The following is a 27,647-nucleotide window of genomic DNA, read 5'->3' on the forward strand; positions in this document are numbered from 1 at the left end:
TTTTTCTGAGAAATTGTCACTGAGACTGTGAGACTTCTAGATATATTGGCTAAACATGGATACACTTAAACATGTTATTGTGGCCTAGGGAGAAAAAAAAATCTGAGGAAGTTTTTAAAGGGGATATGGTTAGTTTTTAATTCTTTTCTAGCGCCAAAGGAAAATATTTGAGTTCAAAGAAGATTTTTTTCTTAAATACCCTCTGACTGCACCCCCTGGCATTGTTTATCAAAGATGAGCTATTGGCCAATGATTCACCTCAAAACTCGCCCTAACCCCTTAGGGAATAAGTGTCAAACTCGAGACGCTTCCATAGGAACAAAAGGGAAAAGGGGAGATAAGAATTACAATAGATGCCTTTTCCTCCAACTCGAGGGGAAAGTTTAGCAAGAGGGAAAATTTTCAGGGATATTTTTGCCTGTATGATCGGTAGACCGCCATATTGGACTACAAAATGCTTATATTGTCTCTCTGTGTCTCTCTGTCCACTGTGAAGATATATTGAGTTATACAATTGTTAATAGTTTTTTTTGTTCAATATATTTTAAGATTCTTGAAGATATCCTATTCTGTACTGTAAATGGAAGAAAATTTTATTTTAAAACTTAGCAAAGGCGTTTCCCAAATATTTCTGAATCTCTTAGAGAAATATCTTAATATCTTTTATACAGTACATTTATTTTCAAACCAAAACATTTTAAATGTAATTTAATGTGGGATTGCTATTTAGAATATGAATATTATGGATGTGCTGAGTAAAAAAATAATTTTAGTTGTAAAAATAATAAAATCTAAAAGTTGTTAACTATGAAGAGTGAATTTAGTTTATGCGCTTGTTAATTACATACATTCCTAAAGTTAACTATTCTTATCTCAAGTTAATAGCTGCAAACTACATTTCCACAATGTTCAACCTATCTTATTATTTAATAAATAAACTGCAAAAAATAATAGTAAAAAAAAAAAAACTCCAGCTCCTTTAAAGAACAAATTTAGTAATTCAGAAATAGCATAGAAATAATTAATTAAAACTAACTGCTAGTATAATTAACATAAAGTTCTTTATTTTCATAAAGTACATATTAGGGACATTTCACGAAAAGTAGTCACTTTGTCTCGTAAATAATGCCTCATATATCAGATTACAAATAATAAATTTAAATCGGCATTGAACAATATCTTGTTGCTTAAACACACATGTATGTGCAATTTATTAAGTAAAAAATTTCATCATTACTTTTTAAAATTATTAAACTTCTTAATGCTTCTTAACCCTCACATGCGAGACATAATTGCTACTTTTTCTTAGACTTAAATTGCATACTTAATTTTTCCACTGGTTCAAATTATTATTTCTCAGCAAATGAGATATGTTTCATTAACATTGGAACCTTAGCTTTCAAAACCTTCAACTTGTATTGTCATTTCAAAACTATTAGGGTTATCATCAAAAAGTATCTTTTCCTTCACATGCCTTTTAGTAAAAACTTTAAGGAACAATTTTTTTCTATTTCTTTGCTTCTTTTATTGGCAGTATCTTTCGGATTGGAGAGTTAAAAGTTATTATCATATTTTTAAACTTTAAACGCTTTTTACGGCGATTTTAAATGGTTCTAAGCGGATTTAAATTAGATGCTATTTTCTTTGAAAGAGAGAATTTTGATGGACAGGTGTAATCTTTATATCAGGATTTTTTTTTACTTTCTTCTATATCTAATACATAGAAGAAAGTATTGGATTCGTGCAAATTTTCGAATTTCGAATTTTGACAGATTCGAACGTTTTGAGGTGTGCTGAGTCCATTTCGACTATTTTTGGAAAATGTCTGTCTGTCTGTGTGTGTGTATGTATGTGTGTGTGTGTGTGTGTCACGTCTGTGTGTGACCAGTTTTTTGTGGCCGCGCTACAGCAAAAACTACCGCATGAAATCGAACGAAACTTGGTACACATATGTGCCCCTATGTGAACTTGTGCCCATTGGTTTTTGGCGCGAATTCCTCCAAGGGGGGTGGAGCAATGGGACGTTTTTTGAGATACGCGTGATTGCTATTCCTCAGGAAGTAACTGGCAGAATCAAACAAAATTTGGTCCATATGTTGCCATTAACAAGAACAGGTGCTGATTCAATTTTGGTGTCAATAACTCAAACGGGGGTTGAGCTATAGAACGTTTCTCGTCGTCAATTGTGCCTGCTGTATCTCAAGAAATAATGAACGGAATGAAAGAAAAATTTATCGGCAAGTACCCCTTAGTGGGTATAAGAGCTGATTTTATTTTGGTGTCAACAGCTAAAAAGGGGGTAGCGCAATCGCCCGTTCTTTTTTTCCATTGTGAGTGCCCTATCTCAAGAAGTAATGCTACGTTCTGGTTGAAATTTGGAATATATGTGAATCTATATGTGAACAGGCTTTGGTTCAACTTTGGCGCCAATCGCGCCAAGAGGTGCTGATTTATTTTTATTATCATTATTTTTTAGCGAATAAAAATAGTTTTATTAATGCAACAATAAGAAAGATAAATCGTAATAGATTGTCGTCTGCGTATTTCTCGTGATTTTAATTGTATGGAAATGATCAGAAATATTATCTCAATGATTTAAAATTTTTAACTGTTGCCATCTTATATTTGTTAACAAATAAAATATTTGTAATTAATTCAAGCAAGGCTTTTAAAATAACTTTCAATTTTCGCTCTTTGCTTTGCTTTTGCAATAATTCAGACATTGGGATGGTCGTCAAGTTTTTGCATGTGTAATTTCGTTTTTGTTGGGAATATTGCTTCCTCGTCAAGCATGGGGAGGGATCAGAAAAAAAAAGAAAAATATAGAAGAAAGTTTCGTGATGGCCACAACATACTAGTTTTTAAATTACTTTACGTACTATCTTTGGAGCTTATACAAAATTATATGTGCACATTTTAATTAATGAAACAGAAATTTTTTTTTTATTTCAGAGTGGAAAGGGAAATTTACACTTGCTCAAAGAGTTTTTATTTAATTTTATAGCACGAGCAGAGCCGTGCGGGTATACTGCTAGTCATTAATAAACTGGCTAGTGAAACGAAGAAGACTGAAAAAAAAACTCTTTGGTACATGACCATTTTTTTTCTTTTGAATATTTGCATGGGAAAGGGCGTTCAATATCCCCTTCACCATTTAATTGAGCTATAATATAGTTGTAAAATGAATATAAAAAAGCAGTATAGGATTAATTTGTAAAATGACTATAAAAAAGCAGTGCTGGTGCTAGACATGGGCAAACACCGACTGCACAGGGCGCCATGGCATAAAAAGATTCTCCACTGAGGAGAAGTTAAGGTACAGATGTGATATACCCCCCCCCCCCCCCCCATTTGGCGACATCCGATTTTTTGCACAAAATTGAAATTTTTTTCTCGCCAATGAGACGATAATTTTTTAAGCATGGCATCCCTGGTGAAACTAACCTGTGTTTGGCAACGCGAAGGCAATCTTGTTCAAACTTGTTTACTTGGGTTGTTTACTCGGTTTCACGCGGAAGAGATGCGTGCTGTTTCGGGCAATATACTTTGCAGGAAAGCTTATTTTGTGTTAGTTTAAATTCAGTAGTTGTGTTTTGAAGTAAAAACATTAGAAAATGCCAGTTTTTTTAAAATTGAACATTAATTAAAAGTCAACTCCAACGTGGTGTATATCTGTAACGTGCCATTGTCATATGATGTTTTGTTTTGGACTGAGTGTGAGGATTTATACCATAAAAAGGTAAGTTCTTTATTTTAGAATTCAAAAAAAAAAACTATCACTTCCGAAATTCTTTGTTTTTTACAAATCCTTCAGGGGTTCTTGTAGTTTTTAACTTTATTTTTACTGTATGTAAATTAATTTTACAAAAATAGTACGGTTATTTTGTTCTAAAAGTTAATTCTTATCCATGCCACGAATTATTTAGATATGCTATTCTATTAACGTGCCTCCTGTAGGTACTGAATTTCTGAAAATAAATTGACTCCAGCATTTTATAAAAATACAAAGGTGTTATTTTATGTAAAATATAATAGGTATTTTGAGAGCATGTCTGTATAGCAAATAAATGTATGGTATTTTTGTATTTATGTTTAGGATGTTTTGTTGAGACATTTCTACTTTTCATACATCGAAATTTGAGTAACTAAGCACTTTTTTAGATGAAATAGTTATGGATTTTGGGGATGTTTTCCGCTATAAACATCGCGATTTGAATCGCTTTGCTCTTTTTTAACAGAGTATGAGGAAAGTTTTTGTTCAATGAAATGCATGTTGGAAAATAGCTTTTATTTCTATTGGTACATATTTCATTGGTGAGCTGTTATAGTAATTTGTCAATTTAAGCATTTTAAACACTTTCTAGTAATTGTTCTTTGTGTACAAAACCTTTCTAGTTTCTGGTATTTTGGAAGATTATATTCGTGATGTTTTTTGTTGTGGTTTTATGTTGTTTTTATATATATTGTGTTCTGAAGTGCTTTGATCATGTTCTTTTATCTGATTTTTTCCTGTTGGCGCTAAAAAAGCATCTCTAAGAACGATGTATGACATATGTCGTCATACATCGTTTTCTTGGCGGCGGTTTCTTGACGCCAATAGGAAAAAGTCGCCAAGTATATCACATCAGTTCCGAAGTTAAACATTATTTTGTGTTGACTTAATGTGATAAAATGGAGAGGGGTCTCCAAATTATTGTGGGTCTTGGGCCCCACTTTCTCTTAGTCAGCTCATTTAATTAAAAAAATGTGTTTTACTTCATCCGAAAAAACACTTTTAGACACTCACACACACGGAAGGGAAAAAAATTTAAAACCGACATTTTGGAACCCGGAAAACAATTAAATTAGTTTTTGTTCAAACTTGCGTCTTTTTTCCTAAAGTAGTTTTAGGCGCTAACTCCCCTTTCTCCCCCCAAAAAAAATCGTTAAGCATAATAAAAACTCTGAACGGGTACATGGTTTATGACTTCCAATTACACTTTCAAATTGTCCTTTACTTAAAACCACCCTTGCTCTGCAGTTTATAACACTGGCGCATTTCCAGTACGTTCTATTCGTGGATTTGTTGTGAATCCTGTATAAATATTCGTTGTGTAATATTAGTTTCCCTTCGATTGAATTGATCAATCTAATGCTGTTAATTTTCGGACTGAACAATGATTTTGGGAAAAAAGGAAAAAGTCCAAGTAAAAATACGACGGGCTCGGAGCAGGTAAAAATAATCCGCATAGAATTTCCCTACACCGATTGTCCCCTAAACCAAAATCCCTACAACCAGTTTTACTGTCATATCCCCCCCCCCCCCACTGGGGAAATTCCCATCCATTGTACTCACAAGCAGAAATCCCTCTGGGGAATTTGGGCGAAAGATAGTAGATACGTTGGCCAATTACTTATTAATTGGAAAAAGATAATATGCCCATTAATTTCATTTTTGTACTGCAATTTCTGTATAACAGTTTTTAAGACTTTCATAATTTGAAACTTTAGTCAAAAGTTTATTTCTGAGTGAGCATTTAGTTTTCTTCTCATTGAAAGTTTTTAAAAATGTATATATAAAATAAGAAAATTTCATTGATATTCTGTGATCCTACTCTCTTATTATCTAAAAAGTTAGATCTTGTTACTTGTTCCATATTATTGTTATTATTATTATTTATTTACTTATTATTATTATTATTTTGAAGATTGGCAAGATTATTTTGGAAAATATTATGATTTTTCTGTAATTTTCATCAAAAGCCTAGAATTCATGCTAATAATGTGTGTCTAAGTAGTCACACTTCTCAATTTCTTCGAAAATAGCCATTGAAATATTGTTTTGCTAATGTTTAGGAATTATTAGAACTATCATGTTACAACCAAAGTTTTGCAAAATTAATTTTTCTATTTTACTTGTACCATCTGTATTTAAATCCAATCGAAAGTTTTTTTTTTTTGTACAATATAAGGTCAAAGCTTTAGGAAGATCTTTCATTTTTTTGCCTTTCTCTGATTGAATGTTTTACTATTAATTATTTTTCAGGATGAATGTTCAAATGAAATTGAAGTCATTTCAGCAATTCCAAAATATCGGGAAAATTATGCTGTTGATGCAGAAACAGGACGTTCTACCATTAAAATTGTGCCTGATACGCGAATGAACTTTTTATCAACTCAATATAGATTAGTGTTTTGTTTAGATTTGAGTTCCTCTGTTGCAACAATTGTAAGTCAATTTATTTGTATATTTGAATTGTTCTTAAAACTGTACATTATGTTGCTGAATTTATACTTAAAAAACCTAGTGGATTAATTACTACTGGATTGAAATTCTTACTGAAAAGTAAAATATATTACATAATTTTCAAATGTAATTTGTCAATGCTCTGATGTTTTGTTATTTTTTGTACATATGTTTTTTCTTGTTTTTGTTGTAGGAAAGAGAGTGTCTTTAAGACAGTATAAAAATGTTTAAAAATTAATTGATAAATGGAAATAAAAAGGAATTGGCTTACTTTTTTTGTGTTACCAATTTTCAAAGTAATCTTAAAAATGATCTTAAAAGTAGCGAGTTTTAAAGGTTTCAAAATAGCTAAGAAATTTTTTTTTTAAATAAAATATTGTAAGAACTTTTGTGTTTAACAGTTATGTCATTCAAATGTTATATTTTAAAAACCTAATAGATTCATGGCTACTTAATTGAAATTCTTACTGAAAATTGAAATATATTGCATAACTTTCGAAAAAAAACTTAAATTTGTGTAAACCAAATAGATTTTTGACATTTTGCTTCATTTTTCCAGATTATTTGAATACCCTAACTTTCGAATTGTATTGCTATCCCAAAGTTCCTTGTTACTAACTTTTATAAATTGTGTTGGTAGGCTTTAATCATTTTAGAAGTAAACTGGTGTTGAAATTTTTGAGTGAATGTTGTAGAATAATGGGCTTGCAAGTCCTCTATACAAAGTGCTGATAAAAGTAAGCAGGGTAGAAAATAACGGTTTCAATGAAATTTGTGATGTCCTAGCAATAAAATCATGTTGTATATTGAAAGGGAAGAGTTTTATGGAAATGGATATTTAAAAAAATCTCAGATATGTCGGTAAAAAAAATAAATAAAAATAAAAATAGTAGAATTTCACAGGTATGTTTTGATTCCAATAAGAAGAGTTGCGAAATTTTTATTTTGAACATTAAAAGGTTTGTGTTTTTATCAGTCTTCTGATAATAAAATGCTTTTTGAGCGGTTCGTTTTTGGGATAAAATTTTTTTCTGAAGAGTTGTTAATTGACTCAAATTTTTCCGAAACAGATCCTTCTTAGATCAGAACCTGCATTACTGTTGACTATTGATAAAGTTAATGCTAATCACATTCATAACATAATTTGGACATCTGATGGGGAATTCTGTCTTGAGTTCTAAAAAAGGGATAATTGTATCCTACAACATATTCTATTTTTGTTTTGGTAAATAAAGATGTCTTACATTTTAATCTGTACAAAGAAAGTTAAACGAAGAATTGATATCTGTCTTGCTCTAAGTACTTTCTCTGATTGTGATATGGATAGGTTGCTATGAACATATGAAACTTATCTTTTGAGAGTTTTAAAAGACCAATTATTTTTTACAGAATTTTCAGATTCTACTTTATTTTTTAAATATTTTACCTTGTAATTTATACATTTTTAAATTTAGGATGTTCAGCATGATTGTATATATTTTGAGGAAGTATATTCAGCTTTAGAGCAAAGTTTGAAGAGTGTTTGTGAGCCTGTGAGTAATCTTTCTTTTTTGAAATTCCTTCTTCTAATTTACTGGTTTGTTTATGTGCATGTCTTTGTATATTGTTTATGCATAGAAGCTGATATAGTGGCGTTCTGTCTTGATACTAGCTATTAGTTTGAGTGACTTCTATCATGTGCGTATTTGTTGTAATTTTCTCAAAATTAGCATTTGTATTATTTTGTACTGTAAAAAGTGCTCAATGCAAGAGCAGTGATTGCTGTTTTTGAGAATGTAAATGGGCTGCAGTTCTGTTAATTTAAAGTTCAGGACTGGTTTTAAGATACCACCCAAGGTGATTTCAACAGAGATAAACCAAGATCCATGGAACTGGTTTTTTGTCGATAATGAACTTTTGTTTGAAGATATTAAGCAGCAACTGCTAGTGCTGTAGTGCTATTTATTTTAGTGTTAGACTGCAGAACATTTGGAGTTTAAAATAAACTTGTTGTTATCACACATTATTCATTGACTTATATAGTCATGTGAGGGGTGTTTCTCCAAAGCTGGGATCGAATCCTTAACAAAAGCACTGTGTTAAAATTGCCTTACTATACAGCGGTGGTAAAAAAATTGCATCACCCTCGCATTTTCACAACAACGGGATTATGTGAGAAGTTTTGGCCGACCGATTAACGATGAATGTATGTGAAATTCTGCAAAACTTATGAAATAAACATTTAACGACAGGAATCTGATAATTGTTTACTTAGATCGGGGCTGTTTCCAGGCCAAGGCAAACTGCTGGCCCCATGCTCATTTTTCCATTTCTGAACTTGCGTGTGAGTTTAGAGAAAAAAACTTACTTAACCCCGTGTCAATTTAAGTCTAATGGCAGGAAAAAGATTCTTAAATTGTGACTTACCAGTTTTGAAATATAGCACGAGCAGAATCATCCGGAAAATGACGTTTGGAACTGAAGTAAAGTGATCCCGGATAGTAGGAAGCAATTTCTCCTCCAAAATGTCAATATACACCTGAGCATTTACTGTTCCTTGCACAAAGTGAAGCCCACCAACTCCTTGATCAGAAATACATCCCCAAATCATCTGGGATACGGGATGCTTGACTGTGTGTTGAATGCAGTCGGGATGATATTCCTCTCCTTTGCAGCGCGAGTGATAAAATTTGGTTACCAGTAAATTTTATTTTACTTAAATTAATGCCAAATAAAAAGCAACCTTAATTAGTAGCCAAATATGCTATTCTTTTTCCCGAGTGCTGATTCTTGCTTGCACGTTTCACATAACTTCATTTCTTATATAATTTAAAAAGATTTTGAAAAATATCAAATTCAAATTTGGCCTAAGTGAAATAATTTATTTGATGAGAAATTAAAAATTAAAGTTTATATAAAAATATATGTTCTAAAGTGTTGTTCAGCTAAGCAGAAAAATACCAGACCACTGTATCAGCAGCAGAGGCGTTTGTGCTCCAAAAATTTCGTGTTACGGTTTCCGAAAATTTTCGTCTGGCAATGTTCTATAACTGATTTTTGTATGCATATTTGAAGAGTTTTTAGGGAAGGGGGAGGGGTGGGCTTCTGAAAATTTCACTGTCTTCAGAAAATTTTACTTCAGTTCACTTGCGTATCTGATCAGCATGCTCCGGCTCCACTATACCCCGGCAGCTGCACTCTACCATCCAGGGAGTATCTCCTGACCTTAATCCAGTATCAACAATCCACTGTGCATGAATATCTTGTGTTAAATTGTGTTGAATGAAATTAGCAATTACTGAGCTGTGATTTAAGAGCCAATGTCTGTAAAAATCAGGCAGTTTACGGCATTTGTGATTGTTGACATTTTTAATTTTTCTTATTTTCACATATATTGTTCCTTATCATGAATGTAATGTTTGTGCAAAATATGAGCTTTGTCTGCCTTACCGTTTTTGAGAAATTAAATTTTTAAATTAATAAATTTTTAACTAATAAAATTAGTCACTCCTACTACTTTTGGAAATATAATCATTCGAAGTTAGTATGTTGTGGTGCATTTTTTTCATTTATTATTATTACTTTTTATTTATTTTATTTGTTTATTTATGTATTTTGTTAATTTAATCTTATCACACCCAGATAGTGTTTTGACAAACAAATTTATTTGTTCCAATCCTTCTTGCCATGCATTTGACCTTTACTTGCAAATGGTCAACTTCTACTATTTCTCCGGGATACGATGTTTTCCCAAGCTTTAGTGCTACAAAATTACCAGACATCAATAAGAAATGACCGTCTTTCTGAAACTGGGTGATTTGATTTTTTATGTTTTCTTTGTTTTAGTCTACCTCATCCTCAAATTATGTTTCAGATTCTGAATGCTTGCTATATTATACATTATGTTCATCACTATTTAAGACATTATGTTATTAATAGTTGCATTTTTAATATAAATAACAGATAAAAAAATAGTATGGTTGGAAAAATCTGAATATTAGTACGACTATTTTAGCCATAATGCACATTACGTCCATTAATACGTCCATCTGTACCTATATCGATTTACTGTGTTTCTAATGCTTTTTATAAAGCTTTTTTTTTAATAAAAAGCATTAAAAACATATTATTTTAGGTGTCACTACTGTAATTTTATATTAAAGTTTAAAAAAACCGTGTAAAAAGCCATTTGAATTAGAAAAGTCTTTTTTTAAATAACTCCATAACATACTAATTTCGAATGATTATATTTCCGAAAGTAGTAGGAGTGACACCGATTTTTTTATTTCATATGTTAGACGATCATGTTGGTTATCAAACTTAATTAGTTTCAGATCTCTGCTATGAGGGCGAGAGTAGTAGTTAGATTTTAAACATTTGCATTTTTGTGAAATTTATCACATAAAAGTTCCAATATCTTCTGGCGCCGTTATAGTAACACCAATTTTATTACATGTTTTTGATGTATGCAAGTGTAGCTACGAATTTATGTAAAAACGTTGGTGTCATCATGAAGGCGCTTTGAGAAAATTGGTATTGAATGTAATAAAAAAATTCATTTTCGGTCATTTTTAAACGGAGTTTGTGGCCATCGCCCTTGTAGTGACACCAATTTGACAGCTATAATAGTATCTAAGAAGACCATATAATAGTATAGAATTTAAAAATCCAATGTCATTATAGGGGCGCTGAAAGCAACAAGAACTTTAAAATCTGCAAATTTGAAAAACACACAAAAATGTGCCACGCCCCTTAAATTAAAAAATTTAATTTCCCAAAAACGGTAAGGCAGACGAAGCTCATATTTTGCACAAACATTACATTCATGATAAGGAACAACATATGTGAAAATAAAGAAAATTAAAAATGTCAACAATCACAACCTGCCTGATCCTTACAGACAATGGCTCTTAGTTTGCATTACATTTTTTATAGAAACCTGCATTGAAATTCACCATGTTGCATGAAAAAATTGTTTTTCAATAATCAAAATAGTTGCTTTGAACAAAGTGAAACATCCTTCTTCAATGATATTATTTATTTATTATTTTGTGTACTTGTTAAAATAAAAATATTTAAAAAAAAGTTTTCAAGCAGTTGTGTTTTTTGTCTATATTTTGAGTTTGAAATGCATAAAAAAAATATTTTCTTACCATTTTCTTGTCTTTCTCTTTTCAGTTCTATGTGCCAAATAGTCGATATTTTTTTGTACCTCAGATTTACATAACTGTGATAGCTCACATTCCAAACTGTCCTACTGCTGTTCCTCAGGTAAAATTCGCAATTTTTAAAATTTACACTACGCCTTTTATGTTTCAGAAAGATTATACTTAAAATGTGACTTTGGAGATTTATGTTGTCAAATTTTGAATCACAGAAAATCTGCAGTGAAACCCCACCATTTGTCCGCTTCTCTACTTGCCCTACTTGTTATTAGTGCCTCTCTACTTACACTACTCCTTATTCCTACAACTTATTCAAACAAAATTGATCTTGTCATTCATATTCCTATCCTCTATTCGGATACCATCACTTAACGGAGTTGGTCGTCGAAGATCACGCAAAAGAGCTGCTTTGGGAGTAGCAAGATGTGGCTGAGGGGGAAAGTACTAAGAAAAGCATTTACATTAAAGAAATTAAAGATATGTGCTATCACTGGGAGAAAATGCTGATTTTGGTAGAAAACTGGCATCGTAACACTGCTGTGGTCAACAGGAGCATGGACTTGCTCAACGACAATGTTAATGGCAGAGATAGACAACATTCGATAAGTTTTTCAAGAAAGAATCCCAAGATTTTTCTGTTGCAAAAAGTCAGATTACAAAATAATCACACCTGAAGGACTGTTACCTGATGTTTTTATAAAAGGTGACTCTCCTTCCAAACAGTAATATCAACCTACCTCTTCCTCTCCACATTCAACTTTTGCTATCAGCTCATCTAAGTATCTAAACAAAGTACATTTTTACTTGTGTATTTCATATACAGTACTGCATGTTGCAGGGGCACTAACTCTAAGGGTGCTGCGGGCAGTGCTGAAGTACCTCCCTAAGCTTTTTTATGGGGGCAGTCGTCCCTGTTGCATGTATGCAGGAAATAATTGGAAAATAATCAATTATTAAAAATCTTAATATTTCTCGGTAATTTCCTTTTAAAACTAATGATTCCAGTTCAGGTACCAATCTGAGAGCTCTGCAAGAATGATTTTCATGCAGAAAGATAATTTTATACAGAAATATGGTGTTAGATATTTTGTGAGTCAAGAATTCTGTATTTTTCTTCAAGTAAGTATGTGTATCATATTGATTATAGAGGAGTTTAAATTGATAAGTAGGTCTTCTCATATACTCATTTCTAGATGTACAGCAGAGCTTTAGTTTTCCTCCCTAAGGAGATCTTAAACTTTTTTTTTATTCAATTGATCTTACTCGAAGAACAAACTAGACTGTTTGCGAGATAGAAACCTAGCAACAATCGTTCTCGGTGATAAAATTCATTAAACGCAGAAAAAGTTTATGCAAAGTTGTTACCATATTAGGATTGGCAGTATATTTAAAAAATTAAGGCTTCTGTGGAGGAGATCAACTCCCAAGGCCCTTGCTGTACTTCTGATGCATACAATTGTAGTAAATGGGTCAAAGTGTTAAATTATGTAATTTTCTGTTATCATATGTGTCCCTTTATCAAAATCATTTTTCATAGTAGAAAATTATGTAAGAAAAATTATCCAAGGTATTTTTTTTAATAAATAAAAAAAAACTAACATATTTTTGTTTTCTTCATCAATTTTTATGTTACAGTATTTTAAACTGTTAATTAAATGATGATTTGATAACTGAAACCATAATCATATTTTTCATATAGGTTCTTATGCAAGGATGGATTCTTACTCGAAGTAATGTTCGTGAATTATTGGACATTTTAAGAAAAGAACTGAAAGCTATGTGTAAAATTGTTGCTGATGTTTCTGCAAGTGTTCAAGAAGAGCAAGTTCAATTCATGGTAAACATTTTCGTCAGTTTGTTTCAAATTATGTGTACAGAATTTATTTGCAAAAAATTTAGAAAGCTTACATGAAATAAAACTGAAAATCATTATAACAAGGCTACTTTTTCTATAGCATAGTAAAAAAAAAAAAAAAAAAAAAAAAAACTGAAAAGGTCTACAGGTGCAAATAAAGTTGATTCAAACAGCAGACCACTTTTGGGAGCCAAGGCTCCTTTCATTTACCTGATTGGAAAACCATGCAAATCTTCATAAATATAATGGTGAATTCACTGATCGAGAAATCACTTTTACGAAAAGTTGCCAGCTTTTGATTTTTTGACATTTTTGTTGCATGTTTTCCCTAGTAAAATCAGTATTATTTCAACACAAACTATTTTTTACTTTTAAATGATTTAAATTTCTTGTTTAACATACAACATATTCTTTATGATGTAAGTTGCAATGCATAATGATCATTAAAAGATTTTATCAGTTTCATGTCTAAAATTTTATTTGATATGTTTTCCACATTGTTTTCTTTTGAAATAATTTCATCTCTGAATTTTTTGTGCATTTTATTATTTCTTATTGTGTAAAAAATAAAGACATGGGATTGAGTAACTGAGTTTTATTCATCATTTTTGGAATATTTCTTTAAAAAATAACTAATTTTGAACTCAACTTTTAAGTGTATTAATTGTGTTTTTCATGTGTATTAATTGTGTTTGATGATGCCTTAATTAATTCTTGAATAATAAAACTAAAAAAAATACTTCTCTTTACTACAATTTATTGAGCATCGTTCATATGTTTAATAGCCTGTATGGTTTTGTTTATAAGATGTAATGTTTTTATAATGTTACACACAATTGCATTCAGAGCAAAATTTTCCAACGAGTTTTTTTATTAATTAAAAGCAGAAATTAAACCAAATCCAAAAAAAAAAAAAAAAAAAAAACCAAAAACAGTGTAACCAAAACATTTTATTCACATACATTTTCAAACAACAAACTTCTTTTAGGCCCATTTGAAATAGTTACATAATGTATATATTGTAATAAGTAAGAAATGATCAATATTACTGACTTCTATTTATTGGAGCTTTAAAGTTACATTACTCCAATAATGTTAAAATTGTTTCATTGCAAGAAGTCGGGAAAAAAAAATTGAAAACTATTTGTAAAAAGGGGGTCAAACCCCCCTTTTTCTCCTGTAGTAATGTTTTGAAAACCTGTCTCTAAAGTCCGAAATACCATTTAGTTAAAGGTGCACTTTTTATAGTTTCAGGTATGCTTTGTGAAAGAGCTAAAAATCTTTTGCTATACCCCCCCCCCCCAATCAATCTTATATAATTAAGAAATAAAAGATTATTGAGAAGTGAATCTGAACAGCACTCATCAGGAAATCTCTACTTGGCACGAAATATGCATTGATTGCCAGAGATGGATTAAGAGATGCTTTGGAGTTATTAACTTTACTGCATTTTGAGGTTGCCTACAAGTTTTCACACATAAATATCTTCCAGACATTATGATTGAAGGCAATCAAAATTCGTTCAAAGGCAACTCAAAGGGAAAATTATAAATTTATGTCAAAATTTGAGGGATAAATATTTTGCTAAGACAATAATCCCTTTTCATTATACAAGGAAGAAACAAGTTCATGTTCTTATGTCATTGCAATAATGTAAAATTTTATTGAAAAGAACTTTTCAGATAGTCCGAATTTTCAGTAATTCAAGGTAGCATGAGCCCTGATCGACTCTACCGTATAGTTACACTATTTTAATTATTTTACTTTTACTTTAAAAATATATATGGTAATCACTTAATTATTTTGAGTTGTAGTAAGTTTTACTACGTAAACTAAATACATTTAAATGTACATGTTTTTTTTTTCTTTGAAAAAAGTTCAAACATTTCCTTTGGTTTGGATTAACTGTACAATTTATCTATTGCAAATTATCTATGTATGCTGAATGTTTAAATGCTTTTTGTCTGATAATTATTTTGAGTGAAATAATGAAAGAAATGCATTTTTCATATTATTCATCTTCAATTTACCTAAAAGTTAACAAGTTTCATAATATTTCAAGATACTTTATCATATGATGCTTATATAAGTTTAATTTCTGGATGAAATTCATGTAAGTTTTTTTAGTGTGATTAATACAAGTTATTATGTTTCACATTTCTAGATGTCCCACGATTCTGCTGGTGCTTTGCTTGATGGTACGATAGATGGAAATAAAATGATAAAAAAGGTACTAGACATGTCAGCTGATGTAAGCTCATTAAAATTGATTCGATGCGGTATATTAGCATTACAGCTGTTGCCTGAAAATAGCAGTGCAGGTTAGTCATTTTTTTCATTATCTTGCATTGTTATTTAGTGAACCCTATTCTTTATTTTATTTATGATATATTTGTATTTCTTTCTCCCGTGAAAAGTATAATTTTGTACTTACTTAAAAAATATTGCTTTTAACAATCATTAGTATGACATTTCATATATCTTGTACTCATTTTTTTGTTCTTTTGTAGACAGTTAGGTAAATTCTAAGATTTTTTTCAAATACAATTTGTCATTCTTATTAGCCAATGTTGTTAAAATTCAAATTTTACATTTTAAGTAGTTTGTGCATACATGCAGTCATGCTTAATTAAGTCTCAAATTTGGAGTCACAGTTTTTTTTCACTTTCAACTTTGATGAAGACATAAGAAAAAATGTGATTTAGTAATTGTGAACCAAATGAGTTATTTATTGAGGGTGTACTGTACGCTTATGTAGAGAATAAAGAAAAAGTAACTTAAATACAAGTTTAAGAACAAATACTGAAAGTTGTAACTTAAACATGCAGTGCTATCAATAGTATCTCTATTTCATTTTTGAAGAGATAGATAACTTCTGCAAGAGACGTTATAAATCACAATAGATAGATAAATGCCCATTTGTATCAATTGATCATTTGTAGTTCACACCTCAATACTTAAAAATTAAATGCACTCAAAAAAAAAAAAACTTTTAATTCCCAAAATATATAAATAACCTTATATATTTTTTATTTTCATGACTACATTATTAATATTACATAATTATTTTCTGAACTTAAATCGTTTTTATGATTTGTTTTTCATTTTTTTTAGGCATTGTTGTAATAACTGATGGAATTGTAAATTTGCCAAATTGTAAAGCATTAGATTCTTTACTGACCCAACTGCGCAATAGCACAATTGCATGCTCATTTTTACAACTTGGTAGTCCATTTCATCCATTTTCATCATTTGGAAGAGTTCCATATCAAGAACTAATGGAGTTTATTTCAACAGCCACTTGTGGTGCCTACTTCCCTGCTTCAAAAGACATAGTATGTATAAATATTGTATGTTTATTAAAAGCACTGAAAGTATGGGTACCTTGTTTGGTTTTTTTCATTTATAATAGTTTTGACTGCGTTTTTTGCAACTATGTCTTGAATAAGCAAGTTTGTATATCACTACTGTGTTAAATTTTATGGGTTTACAAATTTACTTACTTATATACAATTGTGTTCAAAATCGCTAAAATTAACAGTTTGTTAGAAACTAACTGAAAAAAATGGAAAACTATTGCTTCAAAACAACAAACATAAAAAAAAGGTACAATGTGAAAATAATAGCAGTTAAAGTTAGTAGTTAACAACATCAAATAGTAAACAAAGTTGATGGAGCACAAGAAACCCCTTTTGAGCTTTGGGATGTATCTTTTTCGGATTTATATTGTATCCTAAACATATCTCGGATAACTTTACATCCCGGAGCTCACACATTGCTGCTTTTAAAAAAGGAGCTGTTAATTTGAAACCCCAAAGCATGTGTCTGCAGTTCAATTGTTTACTTGTGCTTTTTTGACCTTGTTTAGTACTTTTACTATGTTGCACTAAGGTTCATATCATAATAATAACAGTATTCTGGCAAAATGTAGGAGGGCAAATCAAAAAGTCTTTGGGACTTTTTTTATACAGGCCAAATATATGCCAAAGACAGGCACATAGAGGTATTTGCAAATATACGTAATGTACTACATACCTTACATTATTTCTCCACATAGTTATAACACTGGTTCAGACATTTGTCCCATAGCAGCACTAAATTAGAGATCCCCCTGTGGTAGAATTCTTCCGGCTGCCTGTGAAATCAACGTTGGACCGCATTCTTGGCTTCTGTCCTGTCAGAAACTTCTTCAGTGAACCAAAATCGTAAAAATCACTAGGGGCACTCTGGACTGCAGGTGCATTGCCCTGTGAATTGCTATGAGCTTTTGTCCCTTGCTCCATACAAAACAAATAACACTTTTCTGCTTGTAAGCTGTGGACGTCTAAAGAACAGCTGTCATCTTAAATGACTGATAGTAGCTCCACTCATTGGAGCAAAAGGCAAACACAGCTGGTATGGTTCAAGGAACGGTCACTCCTGGGAATGTATGTTCACTTTGTATTTTGACTGAAAAAAATAAGCGCAGGGACTTTTTGATTTGCTCTCATATATTTGAATGTTACAAGTAAACTTAACATCTAATAAAGTTTTCTTGCTTGGTTTTTAGTTAATTCATTCTGCTGCAAATGAAATCAATGCTTATCATAAAGCGTTGCTGATTTGGAATTTCCAGAAAACCACAACCTCCTACTTTTTGGAAGCTTATGAACCTTCACCTAATAAAAATGATTACTGGCATGTTGAGTAGGTATTTTTGAATTACAAATTTGAATTCTAAGGAGTTGTATATGCTTTCTTGTAAAAAAAAAAGGTGAAATTTTTGTTTTGATTGTTAATAGCCATTCACTATTTTTTTCACTCATTTATTTTTCTCCTGTATTAATTCTTTTATTTATTGACTCATTTATTCTTTGGTTATCTATTCCTTCATTTATTCCTTCTTTTATTTACTCACTCATTTTATCGAAAATATTTTTAATAAATCAAATAGAAAACCTGTTATTAGGAAAATATTATTTTTCACTTTGCTATAAGAAAAAAAAATTCCTCTTTTTTTTAAATATAAATTTACTGCCAAAAAATAATTAATAAATAATAATAATTTTTCAATGAAAGGTTCATAAAAAACACATTGTCTTTCTTTGTGTTCTGTAATTTTCAAGTTGTTCATTAAAAAAGAAAAAAAAAGGTAAGCTATGTTGCAAACTATTCCACTTTGTCCCACACTCCCCTTCGATATTTTAAAAGCATAACTTATTATTTTTTATTTTTTTACTAAATTCAGCTTGTACTTTTCCAGGAATCCTCACTTTTATACTGTTGCTCATCAATCACGTGTTAGAAAAAAGCATACTGAAGGCACGTTAAAAGTCAGCTTGGAAAATCTGTTGTCATGTCGTTTGAGAGAAGGCTATGCAGTGAAAAATGTTGTTTTTGATGAAGGTTTGTTATATATTAGTATGTATTTTACAAAGTACTACTCTATTATAGACAGGACCTCATTTCTACCAAATGAAGTACAAGAGCTCTATATTTCCACAACTTATTGCTGCACAAATCACCTGAATTTAGCCTAGGATGTTAAAAATTTGCATAAATTTGAAAATAAGTGCAGGAGTTTAACTCCCGTGATTGCTATGCAAATTAAACCTTGATTATACAGCATATAAATATTTTTAATTTTACACCCATCTAATAATTTACTTCCCCAAAATATATTGCCAGTTTGTTACTAATTTGATGCAATTTAAAACCCGCAATTAATTTTTTTCTAATTGTCATTCTTTACTTATAGGTATTCCTAAAATCGGCCTAAAAGCTTTGTTTTACCAAAACATAGTTGTAGAGTTATTTTCCAAAAAACAAATTACTTTAAGAAACTTATACATTCATCCCAAACAGTACTGTAGTTGGAGGGAAGGAGTGGATGCACGCACACCCACTGTTCCCCAAAATACTTGGTCCATTATTTAAAAATAATGCAATTGTACTGTAAATTGGTGTAAACCACTTTTTTTTAAATAAATATTGTCTATTTTTTCAGCCTACTTTCCCAGTAAATGTCAGAAAAAGAAGAAAAAAGCATGAAAGAAGGTTTAATGCATCTTAAAAATGTCGCAAAAAAAAATAAAATAAATAAATAAATAAAATAATAAAATAAATATCGAAAAATTAAACATTGGAAAGTAGGGGTATTGAGATGGGAGGAAAATGTCTGTCTGTCGGTCTGTCTATCTCCCCCCCCCCCCCAATAACTTTTGAATGAATAGTCCGATTTGAACAAACTTTTTTCTGTTCGAAAGATCTCGCGGTGTACACCTCATTCCCATATTTCACTTTTTGATTTGAACTATTTTTTGTTCAATTTTGAACAGTTCAAAAAAACTTAACATTAGCTCCTACAAGGAAACTGAAAGTTAATGTAGATTCCGTACTTGAAGGCGGATTTATTTCAAACAATTTTTGCTGGAAATAGCTCTTGACGCCAAACTCCAGACTCCGACTCCGAGAATTTAGAGGCCCCTGACGCCGACTCCTGTGCCCGACAATTAATCGGACTCTGACTCCCTGACTTCGTAGCTTTGGCAAAAATTTATACACGGAGGACAAATGACTGACTCTGATTCTTGGATATTCATCTCCGACTCCTTTATCCCAAAATGAGATTGACTTCGACTCCGCAGCTATGGTTTTCACTGTGAAATAATTATTGATGATATGATTTGTTTTTATTTTGATGCTAAAGTTTTAATTTAGGTGTTCAGTTTTCGGCGAATAAACTCAAAGTCATTTATGTTTCTACATAACGATATGCGCAGACGATTTTTTTTTTTTTTTGACAATAAAAAGTATTTCTTTAAGTTGACATTTTATTGTTTTTATTTATTTTGGTAAGTGCATTAATTCATTTAAAAAATAATTTTTGGCAACAGGGGAAAAAGAACAGATTTTTTTTTGATATGATGTATTTATTTTAATAAGCTTTTTAATTTTAATTATTATTTTTTCGTTTTGAAAGCTGTTAAAGATTTCTTTTAAGGGAGAAAAGTGTATTAGCTGCTTTGTTTAAAAGGTGCTGCTTTTTTTTTACGCATCTAATTTTTTTAGATGTGTGAGGAATACTTTATTCCTAGAAATTAGTAAAAATATGTTTGAAACAATTTGCAATTTTAGCTGTTTTTGAGAATATTGATCAGGTACTAGAAAGTAGTATGGGTATACAAGAAAGTAGGCTCGTATAGTTCTGGACGGAACTTCTTGTTAAATTAAAGCTTGCTAAGCAATCAAAACTGACTTCTTTTTGGCCTGGAAAAAATCCGTCAACCATGAAATTAGCTGCATGGAAAAATGCACTTTCTGGTGGCCTGTGTGGTTGAAAACTCAAAATTTCATTTTAATGTTTACAAAAAATTAGGGACATTCCATGAAGAAGTCAATCTTTTGTCCCGCACATGACGGTTCATATATTTCATTAAAAAGTAATAATTCGAAAGGGTGATGACGAAATTTTTTGCTTAAAAAAATCACATATAAGTTTGTAATTTGTGAAGCGGAACAAATTTGTTCATTAATATTTTGAAGTATATTTTTAATGAAATACATGAGGCATGGTGTGCAGGACATAATGACCTTTTCCTGTGGAATGGCTCACTATCTTTTTTTACTGTTACCACAGCACCTTGGGGAAAATGTAAATTCTTTCCTACAAAGCAGTATTAAATATGCAAATTATTTCTTTTTTAGCTGGCTGAAGTTTTGCTGTAATATTTGGCTGCAAGCAGCTAAGCTTGATGGATTTTAAGTTTTTAAAATTTTACTGCCCTAACAAATAACTAATTGCCTATCAAAAGTATTTTTTTTTTTTTTTAGAATTTCCACAAAAAAAAAAGTTGAGTTTTGCTCATTCTTCAAATATAGAGAATTAGTCCTCTTAGCTTAGGAGATTTCAAAAAGAAAAGGAGTGTTTTTCAAATTGCTACGAATAAGAAGAAGTTATATTTCCAATCCATCAGTATTTGCACCACCAAGAGTAATTGAAGAACAGTTTGCTTATTTAGGTTTGATCATAACAGTCTGCCAGCAATCAAAAGAGAAGAAAAGAAAAGAAACTGATTTAATGTTCCATAATAAATGATTTTTATGTTTTGTGAAATAGGTGTTACTGATAGGTGTTAAAATTTTTCATGTTCAGACTTTAGCAGAAAATAAGAAAAACAAAGTAATATTTTCTCCTGGAAATTAAAGTATGTAAAGAAATGTTATTCATGCTTATTGTGTCTTTAAATATTATCTTTGACAGCTTTCTCCTGCTGTCATAAACACCATTACATCTTTTGTTCATTATGCATTTTCAGGCAAGAATTTAGCTGAGGTTAGACTAGTGCTTCCTTGGATGATGAGTACTAATATTGAATATTTAATCACTTCTGCTCCAGGAAGGCAATGGTATTTTTTGAACTTTCCTTGAAGTATAATTTTCAATTATTTATTTGACTCAGCAACATTTTTTGAGAATTTACTTTTACCTAGGACAAGCTCCATTTCTGAAATTCCCAGTTGTCACTTTGAGGTTATTGTTGATGGGTGTTATGAATTTTTACATGATGTTACATGCTCGGATAAAAAGCCAATAAAGAGTATTTACCGCAAGATCGTAATTGCACAGTTTTGGAATTACAGTAAAAAGTAAGTAGCTTGCCTAATTATTTATAATCAGGACTGTACAATTAGTGAAATAATAATCATAGTGTAGTTTTATTTTGGTATTATGAGCTAGACACTTAACATATTTTAATTTTATTTCAGTTTGTCTAATACTGATCAGATATTGTCTCAGCTTTATTCATTCTCCCATAATTCTGTATATTACACAATACCAGAAAGCATGAAAAATGGAGTGCCTTTGTTTTACTTTCCTACAAATTCATCAATGCCAGTTTTGTCGTCAAAGTAAGAAATTTCTTAGTTTTATTATTTTATGTAACAAATATTTTCTTCTTATCGCATTTGTTGAATTGCATGCTTGTGAATGCAAATGTACTCTATTTATTGTAATTAAAAAGCTTGTGTTAATGTATTGTTTTATATAACGAATTCCTCAACTCATCCTGAAATATATTACTTCTTTCTACTCAAAAATCAATTCCTTAGTATGGCTTTTTTTTGTCTGCCAAAGTTTCAAATATGGTTAATTTTTCAAATACTTGGAAGTTCTTAGCAGAGTTAAAAAAAAAAAAAAAGTCAAAAAGTAAGGCTGATTTTCCAATGAACTGTAGCATATAAATCAAGGTTGTGTGTTTATTTTTTGTATGAGTTATTCTATAAAATTTTAAAGAATCACGTGACTCGTATCTACCAATCACCAAGGCAATAGATTTGAGGAAAAAGTCTGGTGTTTGACAAAGTAAAGAGACAAATGGGCAGCCTTGATTGTTTTTTTCCTCTTTGAAGGGATGGTTAAATTTTACAACAAGTTTTGTTACAATTCGTCAAGTTTTGTGAATGTATAGACAAATGTATTTAGCTACATTGTATATACCCCCCCCCCCCCCCCCCCCCCCCGTCCCAGACTTTTTTTGATAAATAATTTATTTGCTTTTTCGATTTTTAATAATATTTTGTCTTGAAATTTTAGAAATGTTGCAAATATGCAGTTTACTTCATTTTGGAAGCCATTATGCATGCTGGACATCAATGTTTGGTAAGTATTCAAGTTTTTACTCTGAATTTCACTATCAAGATGTATTTTTAATGCTTGATTCGTCCACTAATCAATTATTACTTGTTCTTTGGTATTCTTGTATATATGACTACACATTAACTAATGTAGATATGCATCAACCTTTTTTATGATCTCTCTCTTCAGTAAATTTATTTGCTTCGATTTTTTTTAAAATTAAATATTTTGTATTTTTACGAAGTGTGTTTCATTATATTTCATACTTGGCGTTTCATTTTTATCATGTATTACAGTTTTTTTTTACATATCCTTTTTTTTCTTAAATTTTTCCTTTTGTCTCTTCTTTCTTTCTCTTAAAAACTTTTTTAATCTATTTTTTATTTTTATAGATGGTGTTTATTATGTAAAACTGCAATTATAAAAGCAATTATGAGAACTTTTTTTTTACTATTTAATATCCCCTTTTTATCTAAAATGAGCTTTTTTTTCTTCGCTACTTTTAAGAAATAAAAAATTTCAAAAATTTTAAGATTATTTTTTTGTCAATGGGATATCTTAATAATTGAGTATTAGTGATAAATGGTTGCATCCTTAATGTTAGTTTTAAACTAATGCATTTTGCCATTACTATTATAGAAATTTTGACATATATTTCTCTTTTAGGCAAAAATGGATGCATGTTCATAGAATTGGAATTATTTTACATCATGATATGCCTCTTCCAAAAAATCTTCACCTTCCAAATTCAAGTGGTAGATATGTTCCCATACAATGTCGGCAAGCTATTGCAATTTTGAATTCACTGCTGAGTGAATATAGTTCTTTTACCCTGGTTGAAAATCACTCTTACATTAGACTTTTATTTGAGTAAGTAAATTATTTGTCATACATTACTTAATTTTCCCCTGCAAAGAAATGTTACTTTTCAATTTATTGTCTAGCACAATAAACTGCTACCTTAATTTTTCTAATTTTATGTTACATACTTGCCAAATCTGCTGTTTTTTGTGGAAGCCCCCCTTCCCTTTTTTATACTGTCTCTCAGTTTCCCTCTTAAGTATAACTAACTGCCTTACATTTTTAAAATTTATCTTGATTTTAAAAAAAATATTTTCTTTATTTTTTAATTATCCCTAAAGCACTAACTATCATGTCTGTAATTATTAATGTTGCTCATTATAGTTAGATTAATAAATTTTTCTGAAATTATTTTGTTAGTTAAAAAGTTCTTTTTTTTAAACTTTTTCATACTTGTAGAAGTATGCAATATTTTTGAATCTTGTGTTCTGAATAGGATTTTTTTTTCTTTTCCATTGTTGATTGTTAGTAAGCTTTATCAAAAGGCTAATAAGTAAAAGTTATTTATTTTCATTAAAACCTCAATTTGGAAATGTTCAGATGAAATTCTGTAGGTATTTTGAGTGCAAGTTTTCGAACGCCGTGAAGTTAAATGCTAAATTGAATAATCTTATACTAAATAATTAAGAATCTTATCTCAAAATATTTTAATTGCAAAAATCTTACTATTTTGTCACCTGTTTTTGCTGTACATGTCTACTGTTGTTCTTCTCCTGTTTTTCAAAGTAAAATCTATTGTTTGTGCTTCTTTTAAAAATGGCAGGTACGATGTTTAAATATATTTAGAAGATATTTTTTCTGTACCTGAGAAGTAAAAAGGCACTATGTCTTTTTGTTTTCAAAAGCCTGATTTAAGCAACGTATTACTCAGTTCCTTATACTCTATAAGGTATAAAGCACTGAGATTTTGCTGAACTAATTTTTTTTTTTTTGTAAGCCCACCAATGACAATCCAGTTCTACAAATTATCTCAAACCAAAAACTACAAACTCATTTTCTGCTTAATTTTGTTTTTCTGACTAAGTGCCTTTTACCTCTCTGGTTTCAGATTTGTGTAACTTCTTATTTATATTGCCTACATTCTATTTTCAGTGAAGTAGACAGACCTCCTGTATCTTTTTTTGTAATACGTGTAACCAGTAAACCACCATGCGTTGTCATCCGTCTTGCTTTTTTGGGAGGTTTACCAGGATTACTACGATGTCAGGTAATTCCAAGAATTCTCTTTCTAAAATATTGTTGAGTGTGGTATACAGTTTTACATTAAAAATTACATAGATAGTTGTAGTGGTATTGGACAGAGAGGCGCAAAACTTTTTGAAACAGAAATAAAGCATTAGAAATATATTTTTAAATCAGAATGCTCAGGAAAGAAAATCTGTGTAACTTGAAAAAATTATGAAGATTGAAAAAACATTGTCATCATTATTTAAAAATTTTTCTAGGTAAATACCAGATATAATTCTGTTGTTCTAAGTACATTTCATTTGCAAAATTGAGTTATTATCTCCAGGTGGTTCTTTGTAATATATGTTACCTAAATACAGTGTTTTATAGTCATTTGTGAATGGGAAATGTTGAAAAAATATTTCTGAAAAAGTGGCATCTAAGTCAAGCACAAGGTATGTTTGCAGCTCTCAAAACTGGTCTCAGAACCAAAAAAAAAAAAAAAAAAATTGATCAGTGAATTAAAAGTCTCCAAAACATGACCCTTATGCAACGAGGAATCATTGCCAGTGTTTTTCCCATTCTGCCGTGCTAAGCACAAAAGTCGTATCTGCACATTTTACCAAAATTGAGTTACGATCACCCAGTGGCTCTTTGTCGCATATTTTACCTAATTACAATGTTTTATGGTCATTTATCAAACAGAAATGTTTTTTTTTTTAAGTCTGAAAAAGTTGCACCTGAATCAAATACATAGCGGCGCAAAACTTAAAACGGCAATTACTCATTTCCAACTCATCTGCAAATATGGTTTTTTGCTTAGCACAACAGCATTGTCCACGCACTTCTTGAACCATTATTCCCTCAGTAATAATCAGAAACAGCAACTAATAATCTGATTGCTTTTAGAGTGTTTTGAATAAATATAGATATGTATAGATAATTTTGAATGTGTATAGATAATAATTTATGATGAAAGAGAGAGTGATACTATTGTTCTACATTATTATTTTCCTGTACTATATAAATGTAATACATAGATACTTTGACATTATATCATATGAATTTAACTAAATATGGAAAAAAAAATCATTTGTAAGTGTTTTAAATTTTTTAAACATAGTGGTATCTAAAATTTCACAAGAAAGACTTTTACATTAATCCTTCAAATGTTCAGTGTCTACAGGTCCTGCAAAGCCCTGAAAATTTTCATAATTTACAAAATGCAACTCTGAATTGAACCTAATGATCAACTACAAGCACACACTCGTACCTACGTCTAATGAGATGAAATGTAAGGCATCATTGAAAAATATTAATCATTACAATACTGTCTTCAAATTTGCCACACAAAATTTGCTAAATAATACTCTTTTTGGAAAGCACTGTGACCTCTCATCTGGGCATCCTCTGCAAAGCAAAGCTTTAAAACTTGAAATGATTTAAACTATAATTTTTTAAATGCTGATTGCAATTGAAAAACTAATGCATTTTTAATTGTATTCAGTAAGTTACCACCCTATAACAAAGGCTAAGGCAGAAATACATGAAATACACTGCCAGCTCAGTCAATTCCAGTCGAGGACTGCAGTTTCGTGCTTATTAGCACTCATCAGCTCGGCATAGGAGTGACTGAGCTGGAAGTGGAAAAAGTGCCAAGCAAACTGGTTTGGCACTCTAGGCTTCTGTAAGAGGTTTTTGACTTCCAGCTCAGTCACTCCTATGCCGGGCTGATGATTGCTAATAAGCACGAAACTGCAGTCCTCGGCTGGAATTGACTGAACTGCCGGTGTATTTCATGTATTTTTAATTGGATTCAATTTTATCTCATCTTTATTAGAATTTCTTTCATCTAGATGTTATGATTGTTACATGAAATCCTCTATTTTAAAGCCTAAATTTGCCCCCCCCCCCCCAAATCTCCACTGCTTAAGTGACTGTAAATGTTATCACTTTTTGGTCTTTAAAAGTGATTTATTTATTTATTAATATTTTTGAAGTCCATTAAAATAAGAATTTTTTTTCAAAATATTTGGTGGTAGAGTGAGAATCATGTATTTAGTAACGCAAATTACTTTCATAAAAAAATCTGTTTTCTCGTTATAATTAGATTGTAAGAGATCTTCGTGAAAAGATTTTGAATCTGAAATTAACTAAGAGAGCTACGTCTAAAGATTCAAGCCAGTTATGTAAGCAGCAACCTCTGAGCTTCCCAGAAACTTCATGCTGTTTCTTTTTAAAGAAACCTGTTGAGAAAGTGCTCATACGGTAAGAATAATTATTGAATAGTTTTATTTATTTCAGAATCATGTTAGCTAATGATTAAAAACCTGTATGCAACTTAATTAAGTTTTCTTACGTATAAAAAAAGAATATGCTCACTTATATTAGTGAACCTTTTTTGTTTTTGTTTTTATCTATTGTTATTATTACTACAGTCTCAACCCTCGTTCATTGCGGTTAATTCATTCCAGACCTTACCGCAATTACTGAATTTCTGCGAAGTGGAATTCTGTATTTATAAACCGAATATATTCCTAAATAGAGTGCATAAAACTTACGACAGTTTAAATCGGTTTTTAACATAGTTAGAGCTTCCTAGACATGAAACAGCACCCTTAGCCAACATAATATTTGTATTACTTAATATATTGAACAAAATTGGAATAAATGAGGTATATTAAACGTAATAGATATCACATTGTAAATTATTGGAAATAAACTACACACACATGCAGTTCTACGCACTACTACTATTCTATGTGAATACCCCCG

General features: G+C 30.6%; 1 protein-coding gene across 1 annotated transcript in view; it reads left to right on the forward strand.

The window, feature by feature from the left end:
* LOC129216641 (KICSTOR complex protein SZT2-like) overlaps nt 1–27,647 on the forward strand; it is a 152,530-nt gene that overhangs the window by 2,077 nt on the left and 122,806 nt on the right. The window contains 15 exon segments of the mRNA XM_054850858.1: nt 6,026–6,208; nt 7,681–7,758; nt 11,384–11,476; nt 13,070–13,207; nt 15,390–15,546; nt 16,340–16,560; nt 17,775–17,911; nt 18,468–18,610; nt 21,523–21,613; nt 21,704–21,853; nt 21,974–22,117; nt 22,803–22,868; nt 23,511–23,714; nt 24,798–24,912; nt 26,983–27,140. Of these exon segments, the coding sequence (XP_054706833.1) occupies nt 6,026–6,208; nt 7,681–7,758; nt 11,384–11,476; nt 13,070–13,207; nt 15,390–15,546; nt 16,340–16,560; nt 17,775–17,911; nt 18,468–18,610; nt 21,523–21,613; nt 21,704–21,853; nt 21,974–22,117; nt 22,803–22,868; nt 23,511–23,714; nt 24,798–24,912; nt 26,983–27,140 (2,078 nt within the window).

This window comes from Uloborus diversus, chromosome 2 (genome assembly GCF_026930045.1).
Source record: "Uloborus diversus isolate 005 chromosome 2, Udiv.v.3.1, whole genome shotgun sequence".
NCBI lineage: Eukaryota > Metazoa > Arthropoda > Arachnida > Araneae > Uloboridae > Uloborus > Uloborus diversus.